The sequence below is a fragment of the Rhea pennata genome, chromosome 3 (assembly GCF_028389875.1).
Source record: "Rhea pennata isolate bPtePen1 chromosome 3, bPtePen1.pri, whole genome shotgun sequence".
Lineage (NCBI taxonomy): Eukaryota > Metazoa > Chordata > Aves > Rheiformes > Rheidae > Rhea > Rhea pennata.
In genome coordinates, this window is record NC_084665.1 from 47100441 (window position 1) to 47127571 (window position 27131).

At 44.0% G+C, this 27131-nt stretch overlaps 1 protein-coding gene across 11 annotated transcripts in view; it reads right to left on the reverse strand.

Moving 5' to 3' along the window:
- Positions 1-24626, reverse strand: part of TRIM67 (tripartite motif containing 67) — a 38035-nt gene extending 13409 nt beyond the window's left edge. For 6 of the 11 annotated variants that reach the window (XM_062572244.1, XM_062572243.1, XM_062572235.1 and 3 more), the window contains exons 1-6: positions 24472-24626; positions 23714-24372; positions 15976-16071; positions 11776-11898; positions 10341-10451; positions 6383-6536 (exon numbers count right to left, since the gene is read on the reverse strand). In XM_062572244.1, the coding sequence (XP_062428228.1) occupies positions 6383-6536; positions 10341-10451; positions 11776-11898; positions 15976-16071; positions 23714-24372; positions 24472-24622 (1294 nt within the window). In that variant the 5' untranslated portion in view covers positions 24623-24626. Of the gene's footprint in view, positions 1-6376; positions 6537-10340; positions 10452-11775; positions 11899-15975; positions 16072-23713 lie in introns of all 11 variants that reach the window. The other 5 variants (XM_062572245.1, XM_062572240.1, XM_062572238.1 and 2 more) reach the window with 4 other exon arrangements.
- Positions 24627-27131: the final 2505 nt, after the last annotated feature.

Genomic DNA, 27131 nt, shown 5'->3' on the forward strand with positions numbered 1-27131 from the left:
AGAAACTCTTAAAGAAAATTGTTCCAATTGCAGCTTTTATCTAAATCCCTAAGTTCAGATAGCAAGAGGAACTTCAGCATCACAGGAGACTGCTTTTCGCTCCATGCATCTGGAAATTACAGATGTGAATTTACCTACAGACTTGTTTTTTTATTGTGTGGCCCAAGACAAACACCAAAAGGCTGTTAACCAGACCAATAGCTCAAAAATAAAAATAAATACAGTAAAATATTCAGTTATGCCTCTGCGGAGAAAAAGCCTGTCCACCATACCATATCAAATTAAACTCTCACTGTTCTCCCTTCACTGGAAATTATAAAGTGAAATTTCCGTCTTCTGGAGATAATTGGCGTGTAGCTTATGTAGGTACCATTGAAATCTCAGAGGTAAAGTGGGATGTAAGTGATGCACAGGCCCTAGCCTGGTCTTCTGCCCAAGGCTGAAGTTCATCGTTCAGGATCATTTCTGCAGAATGCCACTGTCTCTTGCAGGGGCTGAGTGCTCCGAGCATTGACTCAGCTCTTAAAAATGTCAATTTGCTTTTCTTTTATCTACCCCACTCTAAGCCTCTAGATTATTTTCTGCATTCTGTCTGTATAAGAGCAAGCCCTTGAGGTGTTCTTTGGTCCTACTCTACTTCTCTGTATAAAAAAGGACTGTTTACATTTTATGCAACAAGTACTCTGCGGGAAAATGGTTACTGTTATGTCATGAAGCTAAATCTTCACCTCCACTTCAAAAGTGACATAAAAGTCAGTTATCATAGTTGTGACCAACAATACAGAAGCTACTGTGGCCTTGCGTTGGTATTAGCCACCTCTGCACTGAGCTCAGGTGTTTTTCAGCTCAGAAGTGTGGGATGAAATAAAAGAGCTTTATAGATAAGCTCTTGAAGGTTTTTCCATAAAAAGAGAAGAAGAAAAGCCTTGTGGCTTTTTCTTCATCATTAAGGATGATTTGAAGGGTATTATAAATAAAAATCTGCTTGTTTTTTCATGTGAAAAGTTCAGGCTGTGTTCTCTCTATAAGGCACTGTCTCTACAGAAGCAGCAGCAATGTGACAAGAGTCAAAAAAAAAAAAAAGAAAGTGAGGAATTCAGAACTAATGAGAATTTTAAATGAAACATTTAAGTTGGAGGCTTTGTTTGTGTTTGTTAGCATGTATAATTTCAGTGATTAACGAAGCTTGGAGAAGATACGGCTGTGTCAGCCATCCACACTCCTGCCACTTTTGTAAAGCTGTTAAGGCTCTCAGGAGGCATTCACCAGGTCCTCTCTGCTTCAGAGACTCCCTCTGGCAAAACCAGATGAAGAGCTAATTCTTGAAATTTATAAAGTGCAAAATTATCAACACTCCCACACCCCCAATAAAACGTCAAAACTGCACCTCTCCAACCTCCTGCCAAAAGCTCTTTGAAGCTCTTCTACTGAAGGGAAGTTTTTAGGGATTGTTCACATAAGGCAAAAAGGTGAAAAAAGAGCAGAATTCTTGGGCAAGGAAAACTTGTTCGTAATTCACTTCTAATTCTTGAGGCAGGAATGTCATGCAGGATTAGAATACGTTTTCATATTTTAAAATGTAGTTGTTCCCATTTCCTGAAGAGAATATGAAACTTGGCCCTATGTATATGATACCATGCGGAAGGCCTGGGCTTCATTACTTTGTCACTGGACACTTAAGTTTGTGCGAATAATCTTTACCAACCTCCTACTCACACTGGGCCAGCCTGTGACCTGAACTGTACGGCCACGTAGCAGTTCAAGGAGGGGTAAGAAACTCCCACAAAGCACCTGCCCAGCTTTGCTGGATTAAACTTGCTACAGTTTAAACTTGCTCCTGCCTCCCTCCTACATCCCCCAGACAGGGATGGGCAGAGATTTACCTTGACCTCAGATTGCCTCTAGGAGGAGAGGGGGTGAAGTCTTGTAGAAGTCAAAGGAAAGTGTACAGAGAGTTGAGTAACTAGGACACTGAGATACGCTTCATAGCGAACAGCAATGCGACAACGCTAAAAGAAAAATGTAGGCTAACTAGCAGAACAAAAATGAAGATTTAGATGTTAAATTATAGCACTGTCCCACTTTTTGTGCAACTTAGTGTCCTCTAGAGGGTTTCTGAAAGAAAGGATTAAAAGTACAAAGGGAGAATGATGCTGCATTGACCTAGCAAGAGCTATTAATGAGCTTGATTAAGGTCCTGCTATTATAAAAGTGCTTGATGCAGGTCACTTTTAGCTAAAAGAAAAGTGATACTGATGTCTCATGTCAACTCAGCAGCTTCAGAACACATTGCTCAATGCATCTTAGAGCCACTCTCCTCTCAAGGTACAGTAGGTTGTTCTAATGTTTCACTTACAGTTTGTCAGCCTGTCAAGGAAGTTGTGCTCTCCATTCTCCTTCACAGATTAGTTTTTACAGGACTATATGCAGTGAAAGAACAAGATCATCACAAGCATCTAACCTCTGACCTTCTCCAAAACTGCAGTTTGGCTAGGTCAGTCCTGAGTCACTGCTGTAGCAAGTGTACTACCGTGTTATAAAGAGAGAAGGAAAGCCCACAGGCAAAGACCTGAGTTCAAGATGCAAACCAGATAGAACTAGGGATAAAGACTGCTGTGAAACAGTTGCTGTTTCATTATTAGTGCTGTGCACCTGTGGCTGGAGAAGCAGAGAGGAGTCAATGTGGGAGACATGTCTAGGAAATCCTCAGGGATCAGACTGCAGAAGAGCGGAAGGAGTCCTGCTTGCCAAGGAGAAGGAGCATACCAGTGAGTACTCGAAGGTGATGCAGAAAAGTAGCTGGGGGTGTTACTATGCCATGCTAGCTGAAGGTGTAGCTGTATGTGTGGCAGGGTCTCTGAAACAGATCGTGAAGAAGAGCTATGGCAGGAATCAAGGCAGGAAGGTTAACCCTTTCCTGAGTTACAAGACAGGAGGGATTTGCAAAGGAAGAAAGGAACGTAGAAGAAGAGTGGCCAATCCATGTCTGAAGCTATGCCAACCATTTGCACCTATTCTTCATTTTACAACAAACCAAGCTTCCATGACAATTCCAGCTGTTTGAATAACCAACCTGGACCACATTTTTGCCTCTATCCATTGCTTGATCTGAGGAAATGTCTTTTATACATTGAGCTAGTCATTGAGAACAGGAACTTTGTGCCAAGACACTCAGAAAAAGCAATAGACAGAAGAAAATAGGGGTGGAGGAAAAAGATGTGGGCTGGCTCAAAATGCCGACAATTACTAGTATTGTGGATGTCTCTCAGCAAGCCAGCTAGCCTGGGGAGTGTGGGACTCCGGGCTATCAGTGAGATACTCTGATCCACATGACTCATTAAACATCACTTCTGCACATATCATGCTTCTGTTCCCTGCACAGTTAATTTTGTACTGAGCGACTTTCGTTTTCTGTAGAAGAAACACTCTCTGATCTTTATTTACTGAGGTTTGCTTTGGATATGGGCTTATACAGAATCCACCAGTAAGGTACATGAACAAGTCATCAAAGTGAATGTAATGTGATTTGTTCTCATTTTCATTCTTCTTTGTCTAATACAGTGAATCAATGTTTACTTGCAAGCAAGCTTTCACCTCTAACTGACCCATGCAAGCTTGCTGAGGTTGAATGAGGCCAGAGTTTGAAAAAAAAATATTAGAAATTCAATCATGCAGTAAGCATCGATAGTGGTATCACAGGCCTTACACTGCAAAGCATTTGGAATGAAACAATCTGCGGTTAGAAGAGCCATGCTGGCCCTATTCTCCTAGGAGCTCCCAAACATCCCTTTACAGACTAGCTCTGATGTCTTCAATGCATCTACTGTTGTCAGGTCAATCAGTACAGTGAGTTGGTAACACTCCACTCAACATCAAACATTTGGCAAAGATTGATGACTCTGGTGCACTGGGGTTATTGGGACTGAAGAAAGAGAAGCAAATGTGAAGAGATATTTAGATTTTTTTTTGAAAACTGAAGACTCAGAAGTATACAAGTGCTGATGCTATAAACAGCAAAACATCACCTTGCAGCACTAGTTTCTCCTCACAGTCTGTAGTGTTATTGAAAGAGAAGCAAATGTGAAGAGATATTTAGATTTTTTTTTGAAAACTGAAGACTCAGAAGTATACAAGTGCTGATGCTATAAACAGCAAAACATCACCTTGCAGCACTAGTTTCTCCTCACAGTCTGTAGTGTTATTCCTGGTAAGTCTGGGTGTTTGCTAGTGAAATACTGAGTTGCTTACTCTGTAGTACTCACATTTCTAGAGGCAAGACTTGTGAGAAGACAGTGCAAAGCTGGTTAATGTCACAGATGTAAATTCCAGGAAAAAAAAAGCCTAAGCTTTATACTGAGAAGTTTAAATACAAACAGATTTGCAGTCATAAATTGAAAAATATAAATATATCTCTATATACTAAACAATCCTCATTTCCAATGAATGTTAGCTTAGGACCAGTCTGTGGCTTGTACCGCTTGGGAATGCAGAAGCGCAAGGGGGAATAACACAGTTCCTCATGCAACTGCAAAAGATGCAAGTTTTGCAACAGTCGGAGATAAATGGATGGGATGAACGACTGCTGCATTTCCCCCATTCTTTGCATGGTGGGTACAACGAGGCTTGTCCTGCACACACACCAGCCAAGTAGTACCGACTAACCTGATGGGATATATGGCAGGTACTCCCTGGTCAGGGCCGAGAAAGGAGCAAAGGGAAGATCCAGGAAGAGCTCTTCCTGAGGGCTATTTGTTAAGATGCCTCTGGGGAGCAATGCTCAGGTTTTTTCAGAAGCTCTATGCAGTTCTGGACAGAAGCAATACTGTCCTGTTCTCTGCATCTGAAACTGTGTGTAGCTCAGTACTACAGCTTAAAACTGAGATCGTATAATAAATAGGAATTTCAGCAGACAGCGTCATTGCCCTCATAAAGCTCCAGCGAATCCAGCTCCCTGTAAGTCTCTAATTCTTCAAGCATTCAAGCCAAATGAATGTCTGAAAGTAAGTACCTAATACGTTCTTGCTCCAAGTGACCTGTTGTTAATTAGCAAATTAAGTGGATAGTTTAGTTAAATTCTTTATGTTTGGCATGGAATGGTGGGAGGTAACTCAGTATTCAATCTAAACTGATTTAAACAGATAAATGCAGATAGTATTCAGAGAAGTTTTACCAACTATACTTTTTCTTGCTCAACTCTGCCTTCCTGTCTGTCAAAAATTCAGAAGAGCCAAAGAGCAATTCACAAGTGTTGTTAGAATAACTTATTTAATACAACCCATTTTGGCCAAGATGCAAACTGTTCTGAGTGAGCAGACATCAGCCTTTAACTATTTCCCTGTTGTTTCTCCACAGATTTATCTGGCACATTACCCACCCTAATTACTTCACCTTGGACCTCTTGGGTTCAGAATTAGGCCCAGAGAGAATAGACGAACTGAACAGAAATCTTTATGTTTACCTGGAGTCAAAAACAAACAAACAAACAAAAAACCAAAAAAACAACAACAACATCACAACACAATTATCCTTAACTCGTTCCTTAACTTCTGACAGCCTCTGCCCAGCCACCCACATGCATAATTAAGACCTGAATCACCACGGAGGGAAGATAATGGCATGATTCCCAGGGACCACGGTGGGCTTAAAAACCAAACAGTCTACGTATCTATGTTTTTAATTCTGATGCAGACTGTCATCCCGATCCATATAAACCAAGTATATTACAACTGCTTTTTTTTTTTTTTTTTTTTGCAAATTACATCTGTTTTTTCTTTTAAATACTTTTCTTTACATCCTCTTCCTTTTCTGTGTCCCCTGGGATCATTCTGATATGGAATCAAGGAATAGTACAGCTTTGAACAACTTTCTCCTTGTAATTCTCCACTTCCCAAATTTTTTAAACTTGGGGACTGTTCACAGCACAGTCTGGATATAAGAAACAGAGGTTCTTTTCCTGTTCAAGCATATACTTGTAAGGAAATATTTATTTACCACTTCAGCTCTTCCTGACAAGACAGTAGTAACTGGTATTTTGAATTATCTGTGTTAAATCTAAGAGTGCTACAAAATGGCATAAAATTTCATGCAACTAATGTCTTTTTCATCTTCAAAGCTGACAGATGGTCCTGCTCTGAAGAATTTATCTTTTCAAATCTTTAACTGCACCTGATATCACTGTCTGAGCTTGTTCAGGTCATTACAGGTGAGATGTGCACATCCCTTCAGCAAACACATGGTAACTTGCACTTGCTGAAAAACTATCCAGCAATTGCAAGCTATTCCTCTTTCCTCTTTCTATGTCCCCCTTCTTCTCAGTGCTGTTTCAAAAGATACATGAAAAACAGGAAAAAAAAAGAAAAGAATCACAAAAGCTCACCCCTACATTTCATCTGAATAAAATCCAGCTGGTGAATTGACTGCAGTAAAGGTTCGCTATCCAAAGTCAGGTCAAACTCAGCAGACACTTTTGGTTCCAAGGCGCCCTTGACCCACTGTTCCTGAGATACTTGAACGCGTTTGATTAAAGCATCTGAGATCTGAAAGAGAGTACCAGGCTTGTAAGACTGCAGATGCAGCAGCACATCGCAGCACGCTAGAAGTGGCAGAATGCCTGTGAGATACAGCGCAACGAGATCAGGAATACGATAGCACAGCTGAAAGAGGCCGTGATAATTTTGCGGTCAGTTCCACTTTTCTTGTATCCTTTTGTTACATCTTTTCAAAACAAATCACATCTTAAGAGTAGGAAAAGAAAAACTGCATTTACAAAGCCTGTTAAGATTGTGTTAGACACCATGTTTCCGAATGCCACACATGCTTCTGAACTCTGATCTGCAGAGTCCAGTTCTGCTCTCCCGTTCAGAAAGCAGTTGCATAAAGAGAGGCTTAAATGTCAGAGAGTCTCTCCATTCGGCAGAAGTGACTCAGTGGGTTCAAGAAAAAAGTCAAATAGTAAAGAATGTGTATATTTGAGTGAGAGAGATAAGTTGTCAGAACAGATTGCCAAAGAATATGATTGATTTTCTACCATTCTACCAAGACTGAATCCCACTTTTAAAACTCTGCTCTACCTCAGCCTGCAGACAAGTAGGCCAAAAGTCAGACTAAAACTCCTGCAACAGACTCTTCTGCAAGTGAAATCCTGTCCCTGCGGAAATCAGTGAACTCAACTGTCTTTGAGCTCAGCGAAGCGTTTGCACATCTGGTATCCTTCCCAACAAGTGTCCTGTATATCCTAGCAGAATGTATCTTCTATACAGGCCAGAAAGAAGAATTTTTCTTTATTGCGGGAGTTCAGGTATCCTCCCTTGCTACTCCTATCGGAATAGGCATTTGTCTGGGCCCCTGCATCAACAGCTCCTAAACAGTCTGTGCAGTCATGGAGGAGCATCTTACGACCTTTCTGCAGCCCTGGAGCCAGCTACTGGGGCGCTGGATCCCTTTGCTGTATCGCAACACCCTTGTTGCAAAAGTAATAGAATGATTCTGTACTTGTCAATTACCTTGAAATTATCAGGAATTAAACCAGGAATCAAAGTAAACACAAAAGTATTTTTTATACTGAATGTGAATGAAAAGAAAGAAGTCACAAAGGTTTTAAGAAAAGTAAGCTGAAATGAAAACTAAGTTCATCTCTAGCTAGCATGTAGACAAGACAGGGTTTCATCTGCCCTGTAGTATCCAGCCAGCAAGCTGTTAAAATACTTTGCATAGTCTTGGGATTAATATACATCACACATTCTTAGCTCCTGTTTGAGACCAGACATGACAGTAACCAGTCAATCTGGAGTGATAATAGGTTTAAGTTGACTAACTCTCATCCTGTTTTTCAGGGATATTGTGACAACCCTCTAACATATATTCATGTGTGCAGCAGCCCTGTTCAGCTGACAGCTACACACATATCGTTTTGTTTCTCGCCAGGCAATTAATAAGGCAGTAAAAATAATAAGGCAAAATAAATTAATTTTATTAATTAAGTAAAAGACAGTAAAATTAATTAGGCAAAATTAATTAGGCAAAATTAATTAGGCAAACAATTTGTTATATTTTCCCTCACCAATTTGCCCCATGTCCTCCCCCATTTTGGAAATGGTAACCATGAATGTCTCTTACAGCTTTCTGTTTGGAATCTAGACCCAGTAGCAACTAGAACTGAGTCAGAGAAAGGCAAATGGTAAAGAAGAGACACCTGCCAATCATCCTGTAGTTTTACATGGGTCCTAGCCCTAAAATCTTATTCAGTTTTTACTGAGGTAGTCTCCACGGGGCCTTGCATGCATTTAAAAGCTCTTCGAACTTTAGTACACTACTTCAGTGAATAGTCAGCCACAGAGAAGACTGAGTAATACCTTCAGGTTTAATGCAATCGAAACTCTACGCAAGGAAACAGTTTGCATATAAGCAACAGTATCCCACAATTCTGGCCATGTTTTGCAAAGAAGGGGTACCTGGAATCTTCTACTCCACAGCCCATCTTGTAGCCCTATAAGGAGCAACTACCCCTGTGAAACAAAGCTACACTCGATGCCTTAGGGTTGTATTTCCCCATACAGGAGACCTTGGAAGAACTCTTACATGTTGAAGCAGAGGAGAGAAGTACTACTCTTCTGAGTCACGGATATTTTCAAAGAAATCAGAAATGGAACTAGGTCCTGCGCTGAGTTTTCAGATAGGAAGAAAATAATATTTTGAACCAGAACTAAGAGTTGGCACGAGGAGAGACTTCCACAGTGAGAAAGACGGTGGCACCTGGCTCCCAGAAGCTGCAAACGGCTGTGGGAGCTAAGGGAGTGTACCTGCTCTGTGCGGTTTACCTTGTCTGCTTCACGTAACAAAATGAGCAACAGTTAGGCTGCACTTGTTGTCTTGCTCAAATAAGACATTTCCTCTCTGAGCAGGAATTCTGAGCAGGAGGGAATAGCAGTGCTGCTCTCATTCAAACTGCATTTCTCCAGGGAAGAGAGCTGCCCAAAGTATCTGTCTGGCTCAGAGGGCTCAAACTGCTTTCTGCCTGAAGAACACGGAAAAAAATATAACTCCCAGAAAAAAAAGCTAAAAGTCTATTTCTTACTGATTCATCTAGTTACACATGGGTCATAGTCAATGACCACATTAAGATTTTTGGCCCAAATCAAGAAAGTCTCCTTATTCACGTAAACGTGTGTTTCAGTTCCACTGAAGTTTACCGGGGATAAAATTGGGCTTGAAGTTCAATGCATATTTAAATCAATGTTTTCCAAACCTGTTTTGCAGATCCCTAATTACCTGTGTAGAGGTTTTCTGCACACTGACAAGAGCTTTTATGTGTTTACCTCTCATCAACCTATTAGAAGTAGGGTAGAGGCCCAGAGGTCCAAGTCCACATGTTGAAAAATAGTATTTCAAACAATTTCCAAGACCATTTTGTATTTAAGAATGTGCTTAAAGTGCTTCCCTGAGCTCATATCTTAGAAGATACTGTACAGATGTTCTCAATTTGGCATGAATAATGTATTATGTGTCCACAAAATAGAGAATCCATAAAATCGTATCAGCATTAGTATACTTGTGGGTTGCATTTTTTAAGTCAGCTCTTTACAGATCATTAAGTTCATAAGCACTGTGACATTTTGTTCTCCTTCCCACGTTGCCTTTGAGCCACCTATTGCTTTAAATCGCACCTATTCTCAGTATGGAATTAAACCTGGAAACTTCATTTTCTTTACAATTTTGCCTACAAGAAACTTGCATATTTATACAGACTATTTCATATTTTCCCTGAAATGACTATAGGACAATATAACACACTGTTTAATAATTATTACATACCGTATTTCCAGATATAACCTCTGAGTTATGTACCCCAAAACTCAGAAATTTGGCAGCAGCAAAACCAGACGCATACGTGATCTAGATGAATCAATCCCCCTCCCCTTAGCAGCCCTTTCTGCCCCTGTCCCGCCTGCTCCTGTTACTCGCTGCCTTTCCTGCTTCTGCCTTTGCCTTTCTGTGCTCTGCAAAGGTGCGGGAGGGACAGGGTGACGGCGCATCTGGGTAAGTCCTCTCACGTCGGGTGGCCAACAGCGCACGTACCGTGCCAGGTTCCCACCTCCTCCGCCGGCCGTGCTACCTCCACACCCCAGTCGGTGCTGTGCGTCCGAAAACCGGCTCCTCTTCACCAGAAGCTAATACAGTCGCCAGACTAGATGGACTTTTAGACAGCACTAACAGGGGTTAAGGTGAACCTGTCTCAGAGGCGGAACAGGCTAATTAGCCAAGCAGCCCATTTTCAGATCTAGCTGTAAATTATGTTCTTTTGTTTTTCTTTCCCCTGTCCCAACACCGGAAAAGGAAAATACCTGTAAAAACCCAGAGGGATCATTTTCTTTGATAACTTCCAGGCAGTATTCCATAAGCCCTGTTGACTGGCGTAGCTTCAGCGTACAGTGATTTATCTGGTCCCAAACAATCTGGAAAACAAATATCCATACAGTTCTGCTAATTGCCTCAGCTTCCAGTGAATTGTATAAATTACTTCAGAAGAGGCAACAAATGGAAGAAAGTGTTAAAGCTATGCTTAATTTAGCTGCCATATGGGCATTGCCACGTCTCCATGAGCTACACTCATTTGCTCTGTATTGTAAATACCGATAATTAGCTTGGCAAAATGTTGTGCACAGGGAATCTCAATTTTCAGAGCAGATTAATTGCTCAAAGTTCAGGTTTGCTTGGGGCAGAAAGAGCACAGAACATGTTTTTGCATTTGCAATATTCACACTTGTAATCAAACTTTCACTAAAATTTAAGCTTTTGAATAAATCTTTGACCTAAACACAAGTATTATAGAGGAGGATAACGGGGTGACTTCTTGCAGATCATTCTCTTCACAGTTCACAATTGGTCCCGTTCTATTTAAGGATGCATTGCTAGGATTAAGAAATAAAACAGATACATCTCACTTTTCCAGATTTTGGATTTTGTTCTGCTGTTACACAACTGTAAACTAGACCTAAATAGTTCTGTATAAAACAGCACAACTCCTGAGTATAACAGGTTAACAGGTATAAGCTGCAGGATAAACTGTGCTGCTAGTAGGATATCCCAAATACTGGTCCCTGTTAAGCGTGGAGCTTTTTGAATGCTGACCTCTACTAGATCTTATTCATTAATTTTCACTTCAAATTCTTCCCTTCAGCTTTTCCTTATGTCTTAAATATTATTGTTACCAGCACTGTAACACCTCAGTATCATATAAGAAATTCCATATTTCAAAGATTTTGGTCTGTTTAGAGATTTCTTGATTGTCACTTTATTCAACCAGTTATAGCTTTCCTTCCCCCCCGCTTTCCTGCATTTCCTTTATTTCTTTTGAGTAGAAACTGATCTCTGAAGTTGGTTTGCCTGATTTCAAAGATTTCAAGAGACACTTAAATCTCAAAATTTTACTTAGACAAGTACTCTTGGTCTGCTCAGAAGGGATTTCTTGCATTTGGAAGTACTGAGAATATAAATCACACGTGGGTTTCACTGCTGAGCACTTCTCAAAAGTCAGCCAAAAACATCATATAAATACAGATAATGGCCTGATTCAGCAGATTGTTGAAGCATATCCCTAATTTTTAGTGTAGAAGCACAGGTCCACCGAACTGCTAAGCCTGAACCCACTGAACAACTTCAGGTCGATAGGCATTTTCACTGTGTAAAGGTCTGGAGATTTAACAAAATGTCCATTAATATCTGGTATCAACAGCTATGGTCACCTGAATACCCACAGCTTATGAGAGTGGCGCTCACCTTTAGCTTGTGCTCACGTTCTTTGGTAACTTTTGTGAGCAGCTTTGCCTTTTGACGAGTTAATGCATCAACCAAGGCATCGCACTGAGCAACAAGACAGGCTTCATAGTCCAACCCGTTCTCCTAGAAGAAGATGAGAGTCACACTCAAAGTGTATTTTACAGCTGAAATCCCGGTCATTCTTACCTGTTTTCCATTCAGAAGAGATTTCCTTTCAGGACTTTCGCATATTCTCTTCCCTTTCTGATTTTACTACAGTTGTACCATGAAGAGCAGCTTGCTATAAAATAAAACTGTAAAATGCCATGCCACAAAACATATGGCTTATGTAAAACCTTCACTTACTGGCACTTTCCAGACAATGGATGTTTAGAAGACACATTAATACAACATAATTTAAAATCAAAACCTGATATACACAGTGCATACATGTATGCATGTATTATAAGAGGGTTCTGGCCCATTCTGTTTTAATTATCCCACTGTAACTTCTCTGAAATCACTGGCTTTACATCATGATAATTTATGACAGAATTATGGACCAGAATCTGATCCACAGTTTGATTACAAGTAAGTAATTCAGGTACAAATATTATTCCTGAGATTGTGTGTATTGCCTCAAGTACTTTTTTTAAAAAAATAGCCAGCACTCAGCAAATGTAGATAGTTCATATCTTCCCTGGAAACACATGTTTGATTAGCTTTTTAAAAGAAAAATACAGGCAGTCCTTTATTCACACTGTGATAAAACTCGCCATGAGGTAGAGGTCAGCATATGAGGTGCACACCACTTTTGTCCCCATTGAGTCCAAAGCAAGGCCTCAGGATCACATTAGCCTTACATGAGCTCCTGTCTGTAAACGGAGATCTGATCTCTACAAACAGTGCTACCACAGAATCCCACTTGTGCCTGTAGAAGTATGGGTAAACGGTACGAAAAGGTCTTGTGCCGACCCTTCTCCTGGGGAGGACTTTCACTGCCAGGGAAACCACGCTGTAACGCTCATTCAAAGGGAGGTTCTCCCTTGCTTTGTCTGCTCATGAGACTAGAAAACAGAGAAAGCTTTCCGGCTCCTTTTTCTAGCGCACCTTCAGTTGTCCCATCAGCTTTCCTCACAGTCCATCATATCAAAAAAAGCATTAAATGTGAGACTATTTTCAACATATGCTTAAGGAGAAGCACCTCTATGGTGAGTCATCACACACCCCTAACTCATAACTATCTCTTAGCTTTCCTTTATGCATTTCTCTTCACTTTTCAGTTCATTTGTTTTGGTCTGTGGTTTTTTTGAGAGCAAATTTTTCAGCACCGCACTCCTTTCCCCCCACTATGATCCATGCATCCCTTTCTCCAGCTGAGGGAAGAAGGTTCATTTTTCCTTGGGAGCCGGTTGGCCTAGTCTCCATGGCAGTGCCAGCCTCTACCACCAAAAGGAGAGAGGGGGATGGAGAGACCAGAGAGCTGAGTTACTGTTCACTGGTCTGTGGCAGACTTTTCCTGTTTATGTCTCTGCCTCTTCTGCTTACATCACACCTGACTCCCCCTTAAGCTTACTTCTGTCAATCTGCTCTTGAAGTGCCGTTTCCTGTGTAGAGCCTAAATCAGTTAAGTGGCTGTAGTGCGGCATTTTTCTCCTTGTTTTCCATTCACACATCAAGCAGGGTATTTGGCAGTATGCCTTTTTCAAATGAGAAAGGATGAAATTGCTATAGCAGATGGGAAAATGGGAAAAATCAGATAATGACAGCAACAAGGAGGAACAAGGCAACAGAGGCAATGAGGTACTGGAAGTTTCTAAAAAGAGTAGACCAAGAGATTTAAAGATGGTCTCAAAAAGGAGAAAGGAAGGAAAAAGATCAGAATCTATCAGATCCATGAAACACAAAAAAGAAAAGTAGGTTATGAATTTGCAGACTGCTCCACGCAAGGTAAAAGCACAGTTCCTGGTAGCTCTGGCACGCTCAGAGAGGGGAAAAAAAAAAAGGATGTAGATGGCTGCCTGTTCTGCTCTGCTTTGAAACAAAATAATAAAATGTACACATGGATCACTCCCTTGTATAAACATACCTTTCTAAGGCATTTTTGCTGAGGGGTAAATGTTTGTATGTGTGTGGTACCACAATAAGATAACTACTAGTCATAACCTGAACTGAGACACACTCTTCTGGATATAAATCCACATGCACAGAATAGATTTATTCCCCCATCTAAAACAGTCACAGAACTGTTCTCTGGCCCATAGGCCAAAAGGCAAAGATCAGCTCCTGCATATCTAAACTCTTCTCCCCAAAATAGCATGGCCGTGTGAAACCCGCCTATTGGGAGTACTCCCTGGTACGTGCTATCACCCGGTCCCGCTCAGGCGTTACCTGCGAAGGGTCATTTGTCACGGGACAAAGCTACGCTAGGGAGCTCACTAAGAGTTAAATCACGAGGGTGAGCACGATCCAGCACTCAGGGTTATGCCCTAGCCCTGTTTTACTTAATAATAGGTATGCAGCTGATTAATCCTTACATTCTCGCTTGCTCAAATTTGACGTCCTCACTCAGACTCATGCTGGAGACTAGCTAAATATGTGAGGTTCACATCCAGCTTTGTATCGAGAAACACCTAAATTTTAGAGGGTGATTGGTGGATACAATTTCCTCTTTTGAGTCCTCCTCCAGCATTTAAGCAATGAACTGCATAAAAGGAATTGCTTGGTCTTTTGATCTAATTGTAGCAGCTCCCTTATACAGAGCAATTTGCCAGTGATTTTATCGAAATACATTAAAGCATTTTACAGCATAGTCGTAAATAGTTGTAATAGGCCACTGACAGGTTTCAGGAGCGAAAAAATACATTTTTAATGGAGCTAAGTGACCCAAGAAAAGATTGGTGATAGATTATTGTTTTGGGATGAGTTATCCCATCCTAAAACAGTTCTCAACACATATAAGAAGAAGAACTGTCTGAAGTGTCTAGTCATATCATTGGATAGCGGAAGAAGCCTAAATGACTAGGTTAGATGAGCTATTTAACTTTTAGACAGCTAAAGTCAGCTGGGACAAACCTCTCACTGTGTCCAAAACACGTTACATGGCAGGTATGAGTTGGTAGCCTCGTGCTGGTTTCTCTCAATTAGATGTGCTTTTACTGGTTTCCTGGTCTTCATTTGTTTTCTTCCCCACATTGAGCAGTGTGAGCGTGGCTTGTCACACTGTTCTTTGGCAATTTGAGAAGTTTGGCAGCATTTGCGGTATGAAGTCATAATCTGGAGTGTTAAGTGGAACTTTTTAATGATTAAATTCTAACTCAAATGCAGATCTTTAAACTTCTGTTTCAGCTTTCTGTTAGTAACAGAAGTAGGACTTGCTCATTGACAAAGGATGGGCAACCAGCAAAGCAGGCATACAGTAGAGCGGGTGATACATATTACCCAGAAGCCAGGCAGCAGCAGAGCTTCTGCAGACAGCAAGCATCCCACCCTGGACCCTGTGCGCTCACTGTGGGGAAGCTCAAACTGCCCCAGCATATTTCAGTCATGTTCTGTAGGGTGAGAAGAGACTTGCAGATCATCTGACCTCCAACACAGAAGAGTCTAAATTTAGCTGAAGAAAAATCTTGCTTCATTTTGGTTTTGTGTCCTCAATTTCTGCACTCACTATGAATCCTATTCTGACTATCAAAGCTGTCCAATTATATATATGAAAATGTCTTCTACTTTAGTAAGTGACTAAATTGATTTGGCAACCTTAGTTTCTTTTTTCTTTTTTGACTTCCTACAAATACTCTAGTAAACAAGTCGACTGGATTTTATCCAGAAATAAACACATTTTCAGCAAATGTTAAATGAAAAACAAGAAGTAAATTCTGAATGTGTAAAAATAAGAATTTACACTAAGTGCCTAATTCAAGGAATTACAGTCAGGCAGGAGCCTAGAGCATGACCAATGGATTCAATCAAATACTAATCAACACAGCTCAGATGTTCAGTATTATCAGCTTCTTGCAATAAACAGCAAACAACCAGTCTAGAAGCTACAACAGATTTGCAGACATTATCTGATGAATAATTTTGTCTAGCAAATACATTCAAGAACGGTTAGATGACTCCAGGAAATATGAGAACAGCAAAGGAGACAAAGTCATCAAATAAATTATTCACTCAGCTCTATTGACTACTGTATTATTCAAACAGCTAATATTCTACTGTTACCTGTATCTGCTGCAATAAATTTTTCAGCTGAACCAAAAATTCTTTTGCTTCCTTTGCTTTATCTGAAACACCATTTAAAGCCTGAGATAGCTGTGCCTGCAAAAAAAAAAAGAGAATTTAAAAGAAAAAATTACAGATAAAATGCAAATATATTTCTTACTAATCCTTGCTTTTGACAATTAGCAATGTGCAAAAAGGCTTACTTGCTATCATATGTATTCTTACACACACAGACTGTTTGTGCTAGAAAAGAATAGTTAAGATTTTAATTGTAATAAGATTCAATAAAGGTGAAATATGCCTGTGGGGGTAGTCAACTGTTGTGTCTACACACTCCACTTTACTGCAATGACTTAGTAAGTCAAAATACTTTAAAAAGAGAAAACTACCCACATATATAAGGAAATAATAGTCTTACACTTGCACAGTTACATCTGTCATGCTGAAAAATCCCCAAGTGCTTACCAAAATAGTGTTTTTTTCAAAGCTTGCAATCTTTATGGATGTAGCAGATTCAATGACACCTAAGATATATTAGAACCTCAAACACAAATCTGTATTTTTAAGCCTCATAGTAATATCTCTTAGGGGCTCCACTTTTTCATGCCTCAACCTAACCAAAGGGTGAATATTTCTGGAAAAAGTAGAAAAAAAAGTTTCCAATAACTTTTGCCTGGTGGGAGATAAGGAGTATATCTACTGTAAGCTCACACTGAAGACGAAACTTCTTATTTGCTTAGCTGACACCCAAGACCTCAAAATTGAACAAGCAGCTTCTCAACTGACTTTAAGGATCTGAAGGTAGCTGAGGTTCTGCTCCTGCGCATATCCAGAGCTGCTATCACCTGAGTGGTGCAGTTCTCCACGTAGCTTTCCTCTAAGCCTGATGAGGATTTCAGAAACCGTATTATTCCACTTGTCAGATCTTGACAAGTTCAGACTAGCACTAGTTCTTTGTGCAAATGTAACACACAGTGACAGGATAGGTCTCATCAGCCAGTGTCACAGAGGCCGTTTTCTTTTTGCTGTGGTACTCAGCTTTCCTTGCAGAGAGTACACCTAACACAAGGTCTGGACTCTTGTGCCAAGTCCTAGGTTAGACATCAAGTCTCTTCTTGTATCTAAACTTGGCAACTACCAGATTGCCAAAGCCCAGTTAATTAGCCTCACCAAATGGATATGACAACTGGCATCGGGATATGGAAAATGAAATATCTTTTCTAATGTCAGGCTTTCAAAAGGTTACAGTCTTCTTGATTCCTTAGGACTAGAAGGTGCCTCAAGACAGAGTCTCATACGCGGAAGGCACAAAGGTTATGAGCCCTCTTAGAGGAGACCTGATTGAAAGTCAGTAAATCACCACTCACCCTCTGCCCCGCTCTTGCTCCGGAAGGGAAGTATGTTATTCCAGCCCTGCAAAGGGCACAGCTCACTCATTCTTCACGCCGGCAAAGTTTGAGCTTACCTCCTGGATGTCTCCTTCGCATCCTCCCTTGTGCTCGCTCATTTGAGTAGAAGAGGAGGGAGCAGTGTGTGGCAGCTCCTTATGCATGTTCACACTCCAGCTCCTAAGGCAGGCAGCGTTACACAGACACAGAAGTACCTGGCTAACGCTGCACGGCCATGCTGGAAGTAGGTACAAACTCACTGCGAATTAGACCTCAGTTACAGAGAAAGAAGCCAGCCTTTGGTTTTTTTCCCTCGCAGTTGCACAAACTTTCCCCTTCAGGCCCAATTGTATGTATTATATTAGTGCTAAATTTGAAAATAAATCATGCTTTACTACAACACACTTGTAACAAATGTAATGGGAAGATCGATCGTTACTGTGTTTGTCTGTCAATATTTATTCAATATGCTCTTACACAAATTCCTATCACTTCACAAAAAAATATAAAGCAATTATATTTGATATGCAAGCTAACTAGTCTCACTGGATCAAACCCTAATCCCCTGAAAGCTGCCAGATCAGCCCATCAGGACTTTAAATCAGCTCTCCATGAGCTGACTGAGATTGCCATAGTTTAAAGCACAGCACTTTCCTCTCCATCCACAAGGCATGTTTGAGCCTTTGGTTTGTCAAGCTGGATATGACAAGCTGCCTTCACTCTCAAATTGGATACAAAGCGTATTTCACCAGGGAAAAAAAAAGTAAAAAATTGTATATAGTCATCACAGCAGCCATAGAAATCTGAGTCTGCACAGACGAATTGTAACCAACGTACGTACTGATGTCCGTGAGCACAGTCACCCTCATTTCCTGACACACTACCATTACGAAGGACTGGAATAGAAACTTGACAAAGTCGTTGATCAACGGGCTCGTAAGTCAACCTTTGTGCTCATTAAAACCTGTGGTTGCACTAATGCAAGTACAGCATGAAACTATGGAGAAGCCCAGACCTCCATTTATGAAACCCGCTTAGAAATAATAGCCTTGTTTTTCAAAGCACCTGTAAAAGACAGCTTACAAAGCAGAGGAATTTAGTCATGTACTTCTCATTAAAATCAAATGGAACTACATGACTAAGCCCTTAGTAAACCAACGAAAGCATAAAAAATACCCTCTATACTCAAAGCAATCTTTCATGCTGCAGAAATATTTACTGGAAGCCAAACTGAAATGTTACAAGCTCCATTGCCTAACACTAACTCCTGACAAATGATATTCTGTCTACTGTTATTTTATTTTAATACCTGGTCTTACAACAAAAAACGGGGATGCTGGAGATGAACACAAAGTTTCTACTTCTATCAAATACAGGAACAGAGAGATCATAGAATCATAGAATCATGGAATCAGTAAGGTTGGAAGGGACCTCTGGAGATCATCTAGTCCAACCCCCCTGCTCAGCAGGGTCACTTACAGCATGTTGCACCCAGGCAGGCCTTGAAGATCTCCAGAGAAGGAGACTCTACAACCTCTCAGGGCAACCTGGTCCAGTGCTCTGTCACTCTCACAGGGAAGAAATTCCCCCTCACGCTCAGGCAGAACTTTCTGTGCTTCAATTTCTGCCCATTGCCTCTTGTCCTGTCCCATGGGACAACTGAAAAGAGTTTGTCCCCGTCCCCTTGACACCCTCCCTTCAGGTACTTGTACACATTGATAAGATCCCCCCTCAGTCTTCTCTTCCCCAGGCTGAAGAGGCCCAGCTCTCGCAGACGTTCCTCATAAGGCAGGTGCTCCAGTCCTCTGATCATCTTTGTAGCCCTACGCTGGACTCTCCCCAGTAGCTCCATGTCTCTCTTGTACTGGGGAGCCCAGAACTGGACACAGTACTCGAGATGAGGCCTCCCCAGGGCTGAGTAGAGGGGCAGGATCACCTCCCTCGACCTGCTGGCAACACTCTTCCCAATGCACCCCAGGAGACTGTTGGCCTTCTTGGCCACAAGGGCACATTGCTGACTCATGGTCAACTTGTCATCCACCAGCACTCCCAGGTCCTTCTCTGCAGAGCTGCTCTCCAGAAGGTCAGCCCCCAGCTTGTACTGGTGCCTGGGGTTATTCCTCCCTAGGTGCAGGACTCTGCACTTGCCCTTGTTGAACCTCATGAGGTTCCTCTCCACCCAGCTCTCCAGCCTCTCCAGGTCTCTCTGAATGGCAGCACAGCCCTCAGGTGTGTCAGCCACTCCTCCCAGCTTGGTATCATCAGCAAACTTGCTGAGGAGGCACTCTGTCCCCTCATCCAGGTCATTGATGAGGAAGTTGAACAGGATTGGAGCCAGTACACAGCCCTGGGGGACGCCACAGGCCTCCAGCTAGACTCCACGCCACTGATGACGACCCTTTGAGCTCTGCCTTTCAGCCAGTTCTCAATCCACCTCACTGTCCACTCGTCTAACCCACACTTCCTGAGCTTCTCTAGGAGGATGTTATGGGAGACAGTGTCAAATTCCTTGCTGAAGTCAAGGTACACAATGTCCACTGCTCTCCCCTCATCTCCCCAGCCAGTCATTCCATCATAGAAGGCTATCAGCTTGGTTAAGCAGGATTTCCCCTTGGTGAATCTATGCTGGCTATTCCTGATCACCTTCTTCTCCTCCATATGTCCGGAGATGACATCCAGAATGAGCCGTTTCATCACCTTTCCAGGGATGGAGGTGAGGCTGACCAGCCTATAGTTGCCTGGGTCCCCCTTCTTGCCCTTCTTGAAGACTGGAGTGACACTGGCTTTCTTCCAGTCCTCAGGCACCTCTCCAGTTCTCCAGAACCTTTCAAAGATGATGGAGAGCGGCCTGGCAACAACATCCACCAGCTCCCTCAGTACCCGTGGGTGCATCCCATCTGGGCCCATGGATTTGTGGATGTCTAGCCTGCCCAGAAGGTCTCTAATTCTATCCTCCTCAACCTAGGGAAAGTCTTCCCTTCTCCAGACTTTCTCCCTCACGTCCAGGCTACAGGATTCATGAGAGCTCCCCTTAGCAGTGAAGACTGAAGCAAAGAAGGCATTCAGTAACTCTGCCTTCTCTGTATCCCTTGTCACCAGGGCCCCTGCCCCATCCAGTAGTGGGCCCATATTTCCCCGAGTCCTCCTCTTGCTGTTGACGTATTTGAAGAAGCCATTCCTGTTGTCCTTGACATCCCTCGCCAGACTCAATTCCAACTGGGCCTTAGCCTTCCTCGCCGCACCTCTACATACTCTGACTGCATTCCTTTAACTCTCCCAAGCAGCCTGTCCCCTCTTCTACATTCTGTGTATTTTCTTCTGCTGCTTGAATTTGGCCAAGAGCTCCTTGCTCACCCATGCAGGTCTCCTGCCCCTTTTGCTGCACTTCTTACTCTTACGGATGCATCGTTCTTGAGCTTGGAGGAAGTGATGTTTGAATATTAGCCAGCTCTCACAGACCCCCCTTCCTTCTAGGGCCTTAAACCATGAGATTCCATCAATTAGGTCTCTGAAGAGCCCTAAGTCCACTTTCCTGAAGCCCAGGATTGCAATCCTGCTTGTTGCCTTACTTCTTTCCTGCCAGATCCTGAACTCCACCATCTCGTGGTCACTGCAGCCAAAGCTGCCCCCAACCTTCACATCTCTAACCAGTCCCTCTCTGTTGGTAAGGACAAGACCCAGCAGATAATGAGAGCAAGTAATTAAATCCAGATAGGCATGGAAGACTGATGCTTCCTTTGATTTTAGAAAATGAGCCAGATAATTCCATCATCCCTTTTCAACCAAACAGTTCATGCTCATTTAATTTCTTTTCCTTCCACCTCTCTCTAGCAGCAGATTAACTATTGATCAGATAAGCTCATCCTGGTACTGAATCCTGAAACAGCCTTCATGTTTTTGGGAACGCAGCTCTTTAGGCCAGCATGAAACAGAGGCATATTTGCGTTTGACAGCCAGACTGCCTGCCCTTCACAGACCTATCCAGCTGAAGCTTCTGACACTGTTCCTGCATATCACTTAGCATTTATACGTGTGCGTGTGTGTGTGTGTGTGTGTACGTAACCATATGGAATGTGCAGAGCTTAACTCTGTCCACCATTTCACATCATTTTTAATTTCTCTAAAAGAGAAGTTACATACAGCAGTGTAATGGGGAAACCTATGCCATTAACGGAGGTCAACTGGTCCCGCACAACTGTCAAGCCAATACTATGGCTGACAGTAAATGCACTTTTCATTGCTTCTCTGAAACACTGAACAGATGACTTTATACACTTTGTAACATACCCTATATTATTAGACAAGGCTCAGACAAAGCAGTAATCTAACAACTTCTACAGAAGGCTAACACAGAAATGGAACAGAAATGGATCCTGAGGCTGAGGATGGGCATGACATCTGGCAGAAACAGGTCTAGAGTCAGTAGAAAAATTGTTTTGTTACGTTTGGTGCTGAGGCATAAAAGCGTCCTGCAGGAGGTGTGGAAATGGCACCAAAAGCCATCACTAGGTTAAGAAAACTGGCCACTTGCCTTAGAAGGAGATAAGCAGATGCTTATCAGCTGATCACAACCTATACTGTTGCAGAAAATTGTCAATCTGTCAAATTTCCTGTCTAAGAATACTTGTGACAGACAAGCCTTTACACTTTATCAGCTGTGTCTGGATTATCTGGAGAGAACACATAAAACCAGAATTATATTTGGCACACCATTCAATGTACAATATTTCCATATAAGTAATTTATGGCTTGGCCAAAGCTACCACAGGTAATAAACTTGCAGAAATTGCTGTATGTGAGAACTATTTCCAAGCACAAGTATCTAATTTCAAAGCAATTTAACTGAATGAACGTGAGCTGATGATTTAGGCTGTCTGTCTATATGGCTCCATTATATTTATTCTGCCAAGTGCATTGTTCTAGGAAAAAATAACATTCACAAGAGAACAATTTTAGAGCTACAAAACTGGTTAATTTTGAGGTTTTTGTTTCACTAGGATTTGCATATTAAGATTGAGACTATAAACGAGGAAAAATCACATTCTGTGATTCTTTACTCCCAGAAAAAATGCAATGAAAATACAAATCAGCATAGTATCATTCGATTCTTTTGACAGTGTTTGACAATAGGAAGAGCGAAAGTGATTGACTCTGCACTCTGATTACTCCAGAGTTTATCACATTGTCCAAAAAGGCACGAAACAATTCTAACTCAAAGTAGACCTCAACAAGACACAAGCTGGTCTCTCACAGCCTGCAAAAGATTAACCCTGTCTGAACACTGAATTCTGTCACGGCTCATGAAAATAATTCTGCTCAGAATTGGATTCCACCATTAGCATAAGTAGCAAAAGCTGTGAATTTGTGATCTGCTGCTTATCAGCCAAGAGGATTTCTCCTCTCGACGAGCAACAATCAGTGAGGAGGTGGCTAAGCCCTCGGCAGAGAACGTCCCAGCTACGAACCACACATTGAAGCGGTTGATCTTTCTCAGATGGACAAACAATGCAGTTCACACCAAGTGATATTCTTTTCCTGAGCCGTAAAATTTAGCCATTTTTTTTCCTTGCCAGTTATCTCAGGCTAGACTGAGCTTGAGCACTACGTGGCTGAAGGAGGCTGAGATCAGTCTTGACTTTGTCCTTTCTTGCAGTGTCTGAAAGGATCTCTCTGTGCTTCCTTTACTGCTAGCGGTAGCGGAGGGTAAGGAGGAGGAAATCCAGCGGCTGGCAGAGATAGCCAAGTGCACATGTGGACTGGAGCTCCTGGCACCTCCTGCAGGAGAAGTCCCCCAAGGGGGCTCCCCTCAGCACTGAAGTACTGTGGTCCTCTCTCTATGTTCATGTTCAATAGCTGGTAACTGTTCCTGGGCCCATCGTTCCCAACAAGGACGAGCTAACTTCCCACGCTCCTCTACAAGTTTACGCCTTGCTCTTTTTTCAAGTAGTTGAATGTCTGACTTTTAAAGAGGAGACTGTGGCCAAATGGCCCAGCACCTCTACCGAGTTTGAGCAGACTGCCCTTGCTGCACAGTGAGCAGCTCTGCAAGCTCCCAGAGGAGCCCCAGGGGCAGCCAAGGAGCGCCAAATCAGGGAGGGGTGCATCGGGCTACGACACGAGGTGAACCAGAAACCGCCTCACCTCTCCCCAAGCCCCATCCTACTTTCCCTCGTGCATTTTGGGGTCATGCCAGGTGCCTCCAGCCGCTGCTTCTGGCCTCTGTGGGAGCTCCCCTCTCCCTCCACCCGAAACCTCCAGGTGGCTCCAGGCCCCCCTCGCTGCCCGAGCGGGAGCAGGAGGAGCGGGAGGAGCAGGAGGAGGAGGAGGAGGAGGAGGAGGCGGCGCCTTACCTTGTGCTGCTTCCACATGGCGCCCAGGGCCCTCACGTCGTGCTTGCCGTGCCTGCCGCCCTCCAGGCAGCGGCAGCACACGGGGCCGCGGCAGCTCACGCAGTACATGCTGTAGCTCTCCGCGTCGTGCTCCGCGCACGTCGGCGCCTTCCGCCCGCCGCCCGCCCCCTTCCCGCCGGCCTCGCCGCCGCCGCCGGGGGCGCCGGGCTGGGCGGGCGGCGGCGCCAGGCGGTGCTTGGCGAAGGGCCCGCGGGCCGGGTGGCAGCGGAGCTGGCAGGCGGCGCAGTACAGCACCTCGCACTGCTCGCAGCGCACCGCGGCCGGCTCGGGGGGGCTGCGGTCGCAGAGCTGGCACTTGGCGGCGGCGCGGCCCTGCTGGTAGCGCTGCACGATGGCCTCCAGCAGCCGGTTGCGCGGGAAGCCGCGGAGGCCGCGCGGGTCCAGCGAGGCGCTCCGGTGGCACTGCGGGCAGGTGAGCGACGAGCCGGCGGGGCCGCCGCCCCGCGCGGGGGCCGCCGCGGCGCCCGGGGCCGCGGGCGCCAGCGGCAGCACCCGCACGCCGTTGGGCGACCTGAGGCTGGGCGCGTAGGAGCCGTAGCCGCTGTCGGTCTCGCTGTGCAGGCTCAGCTTGTCGGCGTGCTCGCCGCCGCCCGCCGCGCACTCGGCGTCCAGCGAGGCGGCGCAGCCCGCGCCCGGCCCCGGCCCCGCGGCGGCGGCGGGCGGCGGCGGCGGCGGCGGCGGCGGCGGGGCGCCCCGCGGGTGGAGCAGGGGCGGCAGGTGCTGCTCGCCGTCCGGGGTCTGCACGGCGATGGTGCGGGCGCAGGGCAGGCAGACGTTGTGCGAGCAGGGCAGGATGATGGGCTCGCGGAAGAGCGCGCCGCACACCGGGCACTTCAGCTCCTCTTCCATGGCCGCGGCTTTGTGTGCGCGCCGGGGCGCGCTCAGGCGGGCGCCGCGGGGCCGCCGCCGGCCGCCCCCATCCCCCGCGGCGCCCCCGCCGCCTACCTGGCCTCCGGGCGCCGCGCCGCTGCCGCCGCCGCCGCCGGGGCGGCTCCGCGCCGCCGCCGGGCGCTTCAGGACCCGTCGGGGCTCGACAGCTCCGCGGGGCCCGGCGGGGCGGGCGCTCAGGGCGAGGGGGCTCCCGCCGCCCTCGGCTCGGGCGGGCGGCGCGGCGGGGCGGCGCGGGCGCTCATGGCACCGAGTGGTGATATACGGGGGAGGAGGAGGAGGAGGAGGAGGAAGGGCGGGAGGGAGGAGCCCTCTGCAGCAAATAAGTGACGGCTCGCCGCGCGGCCGGGGGGCACCGAAAACATCTTTTCTTTTTTCGTTTTTTCTTTTTTTTTTTTTAATCTTTCTAAAGGCCCTCCGCGCCGCGCTGGGTTCACGCGTTTGATGGCTCCCCTGTGGCTTTCGGCACGGGCTTGGGCACCGACCCCGCGCCGCCTTCCCTCCGCTCCCCGCCCGCGGGCGGCTGGCGAGCCCCCCGCAGCCGGGCCGCGTGTTCCTGCCTCGCGCGTTTCTCCTCGGGCTCGAGCAGAGGAGCATTTGCTGCGAAAATAGATCAGGGGTGACAGCGAGGAGCTTGCGGACTGAAAATAACCATCCTCGGGAGAAAGGAACCAGCAGTGGGAAATCCCCCATCTGCTTTCTCTGCTCTGCCTGTGCTTAGCGTAGATGTCACGGTGGTTTATTTTCATGATGAGGAGATTACAAATTGGAGTGATTTCACCAGATTTTTCTTTTTCATTCGCGTGTCTTGTTTAAAAGTCAGTTCTGTATTAACTTCAGTTCTGTCAGCAGATTCTAAAGTTTTTTTGTTCGTTTGATTCAAAATGCAAGTTACTGGTTTCAGGGCAGCTATTTAAAAATGCAGTGCTAACTGGTGTCAAATGAAAAAAAAGAATAAACACATTAAACACATCACTTCTCATAATATTGTTTCTTAATACATTGTGAGTGTTTTTTGACACTGGGTAGGAAAAAAATTTCTAGTTTCAGATTTCGCTCTAGTTTCATAGTGTATGTTGGAAGCTGTAATCCTAAGTAATTAGGAAGGCACGATAGCTTTCTTCCTGGACTTTCGCCTTCTTTCTTTACCCGTCTTATGTGTTCAGTGCCACTGATGATAACGTATATAATCATGCTATTGATTCTGAGACATACAAACAAAAATGGATAAACTGGACAGGAAGTGGCGAAAACGAATAGTCAGCCAAACCCAACCAGTTCATCTTTATAGGTGCTTTTTGGCCATGGCTGACAAGTTCCAGAGTTTTAATGCAGTGAACTTTACATTTCCGTTTTAACCATTGCACTATAGCATACATAAAATTCTAGTACTGTTTGCCCGTGACTGCAAAGGGAAAAGGCAGGAAAGAAAGCCAGGCAGGCTTTCCTAGTCATCTCTGCAGTACGACTGTGATCGGTCACACCATTCTCTTTCAAACTGAACCTTATGCATCCTTTCCACACACCTGATCCCTCCTCAGAGCATATTTCTGTAGCAGATGACTTTTAAAATGGAGATTACCATTTCAAAAACTAATGTTGAAAAAGTAATCTGTTTTTCTCTGCACTGTGGTGTCTCTCCTACTTCATTGAAGATCTTTTTCACATATTTTGTAACTTTGTCTCAAATGTTTATGTCCAAAGCTATGGCTTTGACAAGAGGAAGAGCTGTCTAGTCCAATGCACCAGTTTACCTATCCTACTGATCCCAGAACACTTCTTGTTTCTAAATAATTGTAGGGTTTGAATGCAGAAACATTCATCCACATGGTACTGCTGATGGAATAATAAATGCTCTGATGGGATTTTCCTCCTTACGACAAAAACTTGTCCATTTAATTTTAAGTGAATTGCTCATGTTGGAAGGATCAAAATGCTGCTATCATCTGTACTACTCCAGAGGCCAGAATAGAAACTGATATAGGCAGTGAAAAATGGCACTTAGCTTGAGTGATTCCTGCAAACTCCAAAGACTAACTTTGGACACACTTACTTTTGTTGAGGAGCATGTCGTACTGTGTAGATCCCAGTAATTTCAGTGGAGCTATTCATAAAGCAGCATTCAGTCTGAGCTTGATAGAATCTGGCCCTCATTATGTTTTGTAACGAAGCCATTCTTAAAATGGAGATGATTCTTCTTTTTTTTTTTTTTTTTTTTTTAATGTTCCAATGAGTCTTTAATCTGCTGGAACTGTAGCTGTATAAGGATAACCTAGAAACCCCATTCTGGCAGTCATGGCTTTGATCTTTATTTTAATACTTCAATATCAGTAGTATCATCCCCTTAAACTATTTACCCTCTGTAAGAACTTCTTATTAGCATCTTTTATATCACCATGACAGAAAAAAAAGCGAATGGAGTTTATTTATAAATTTACAAGAAAATAGAAAAGTCATATTGCAATATAAC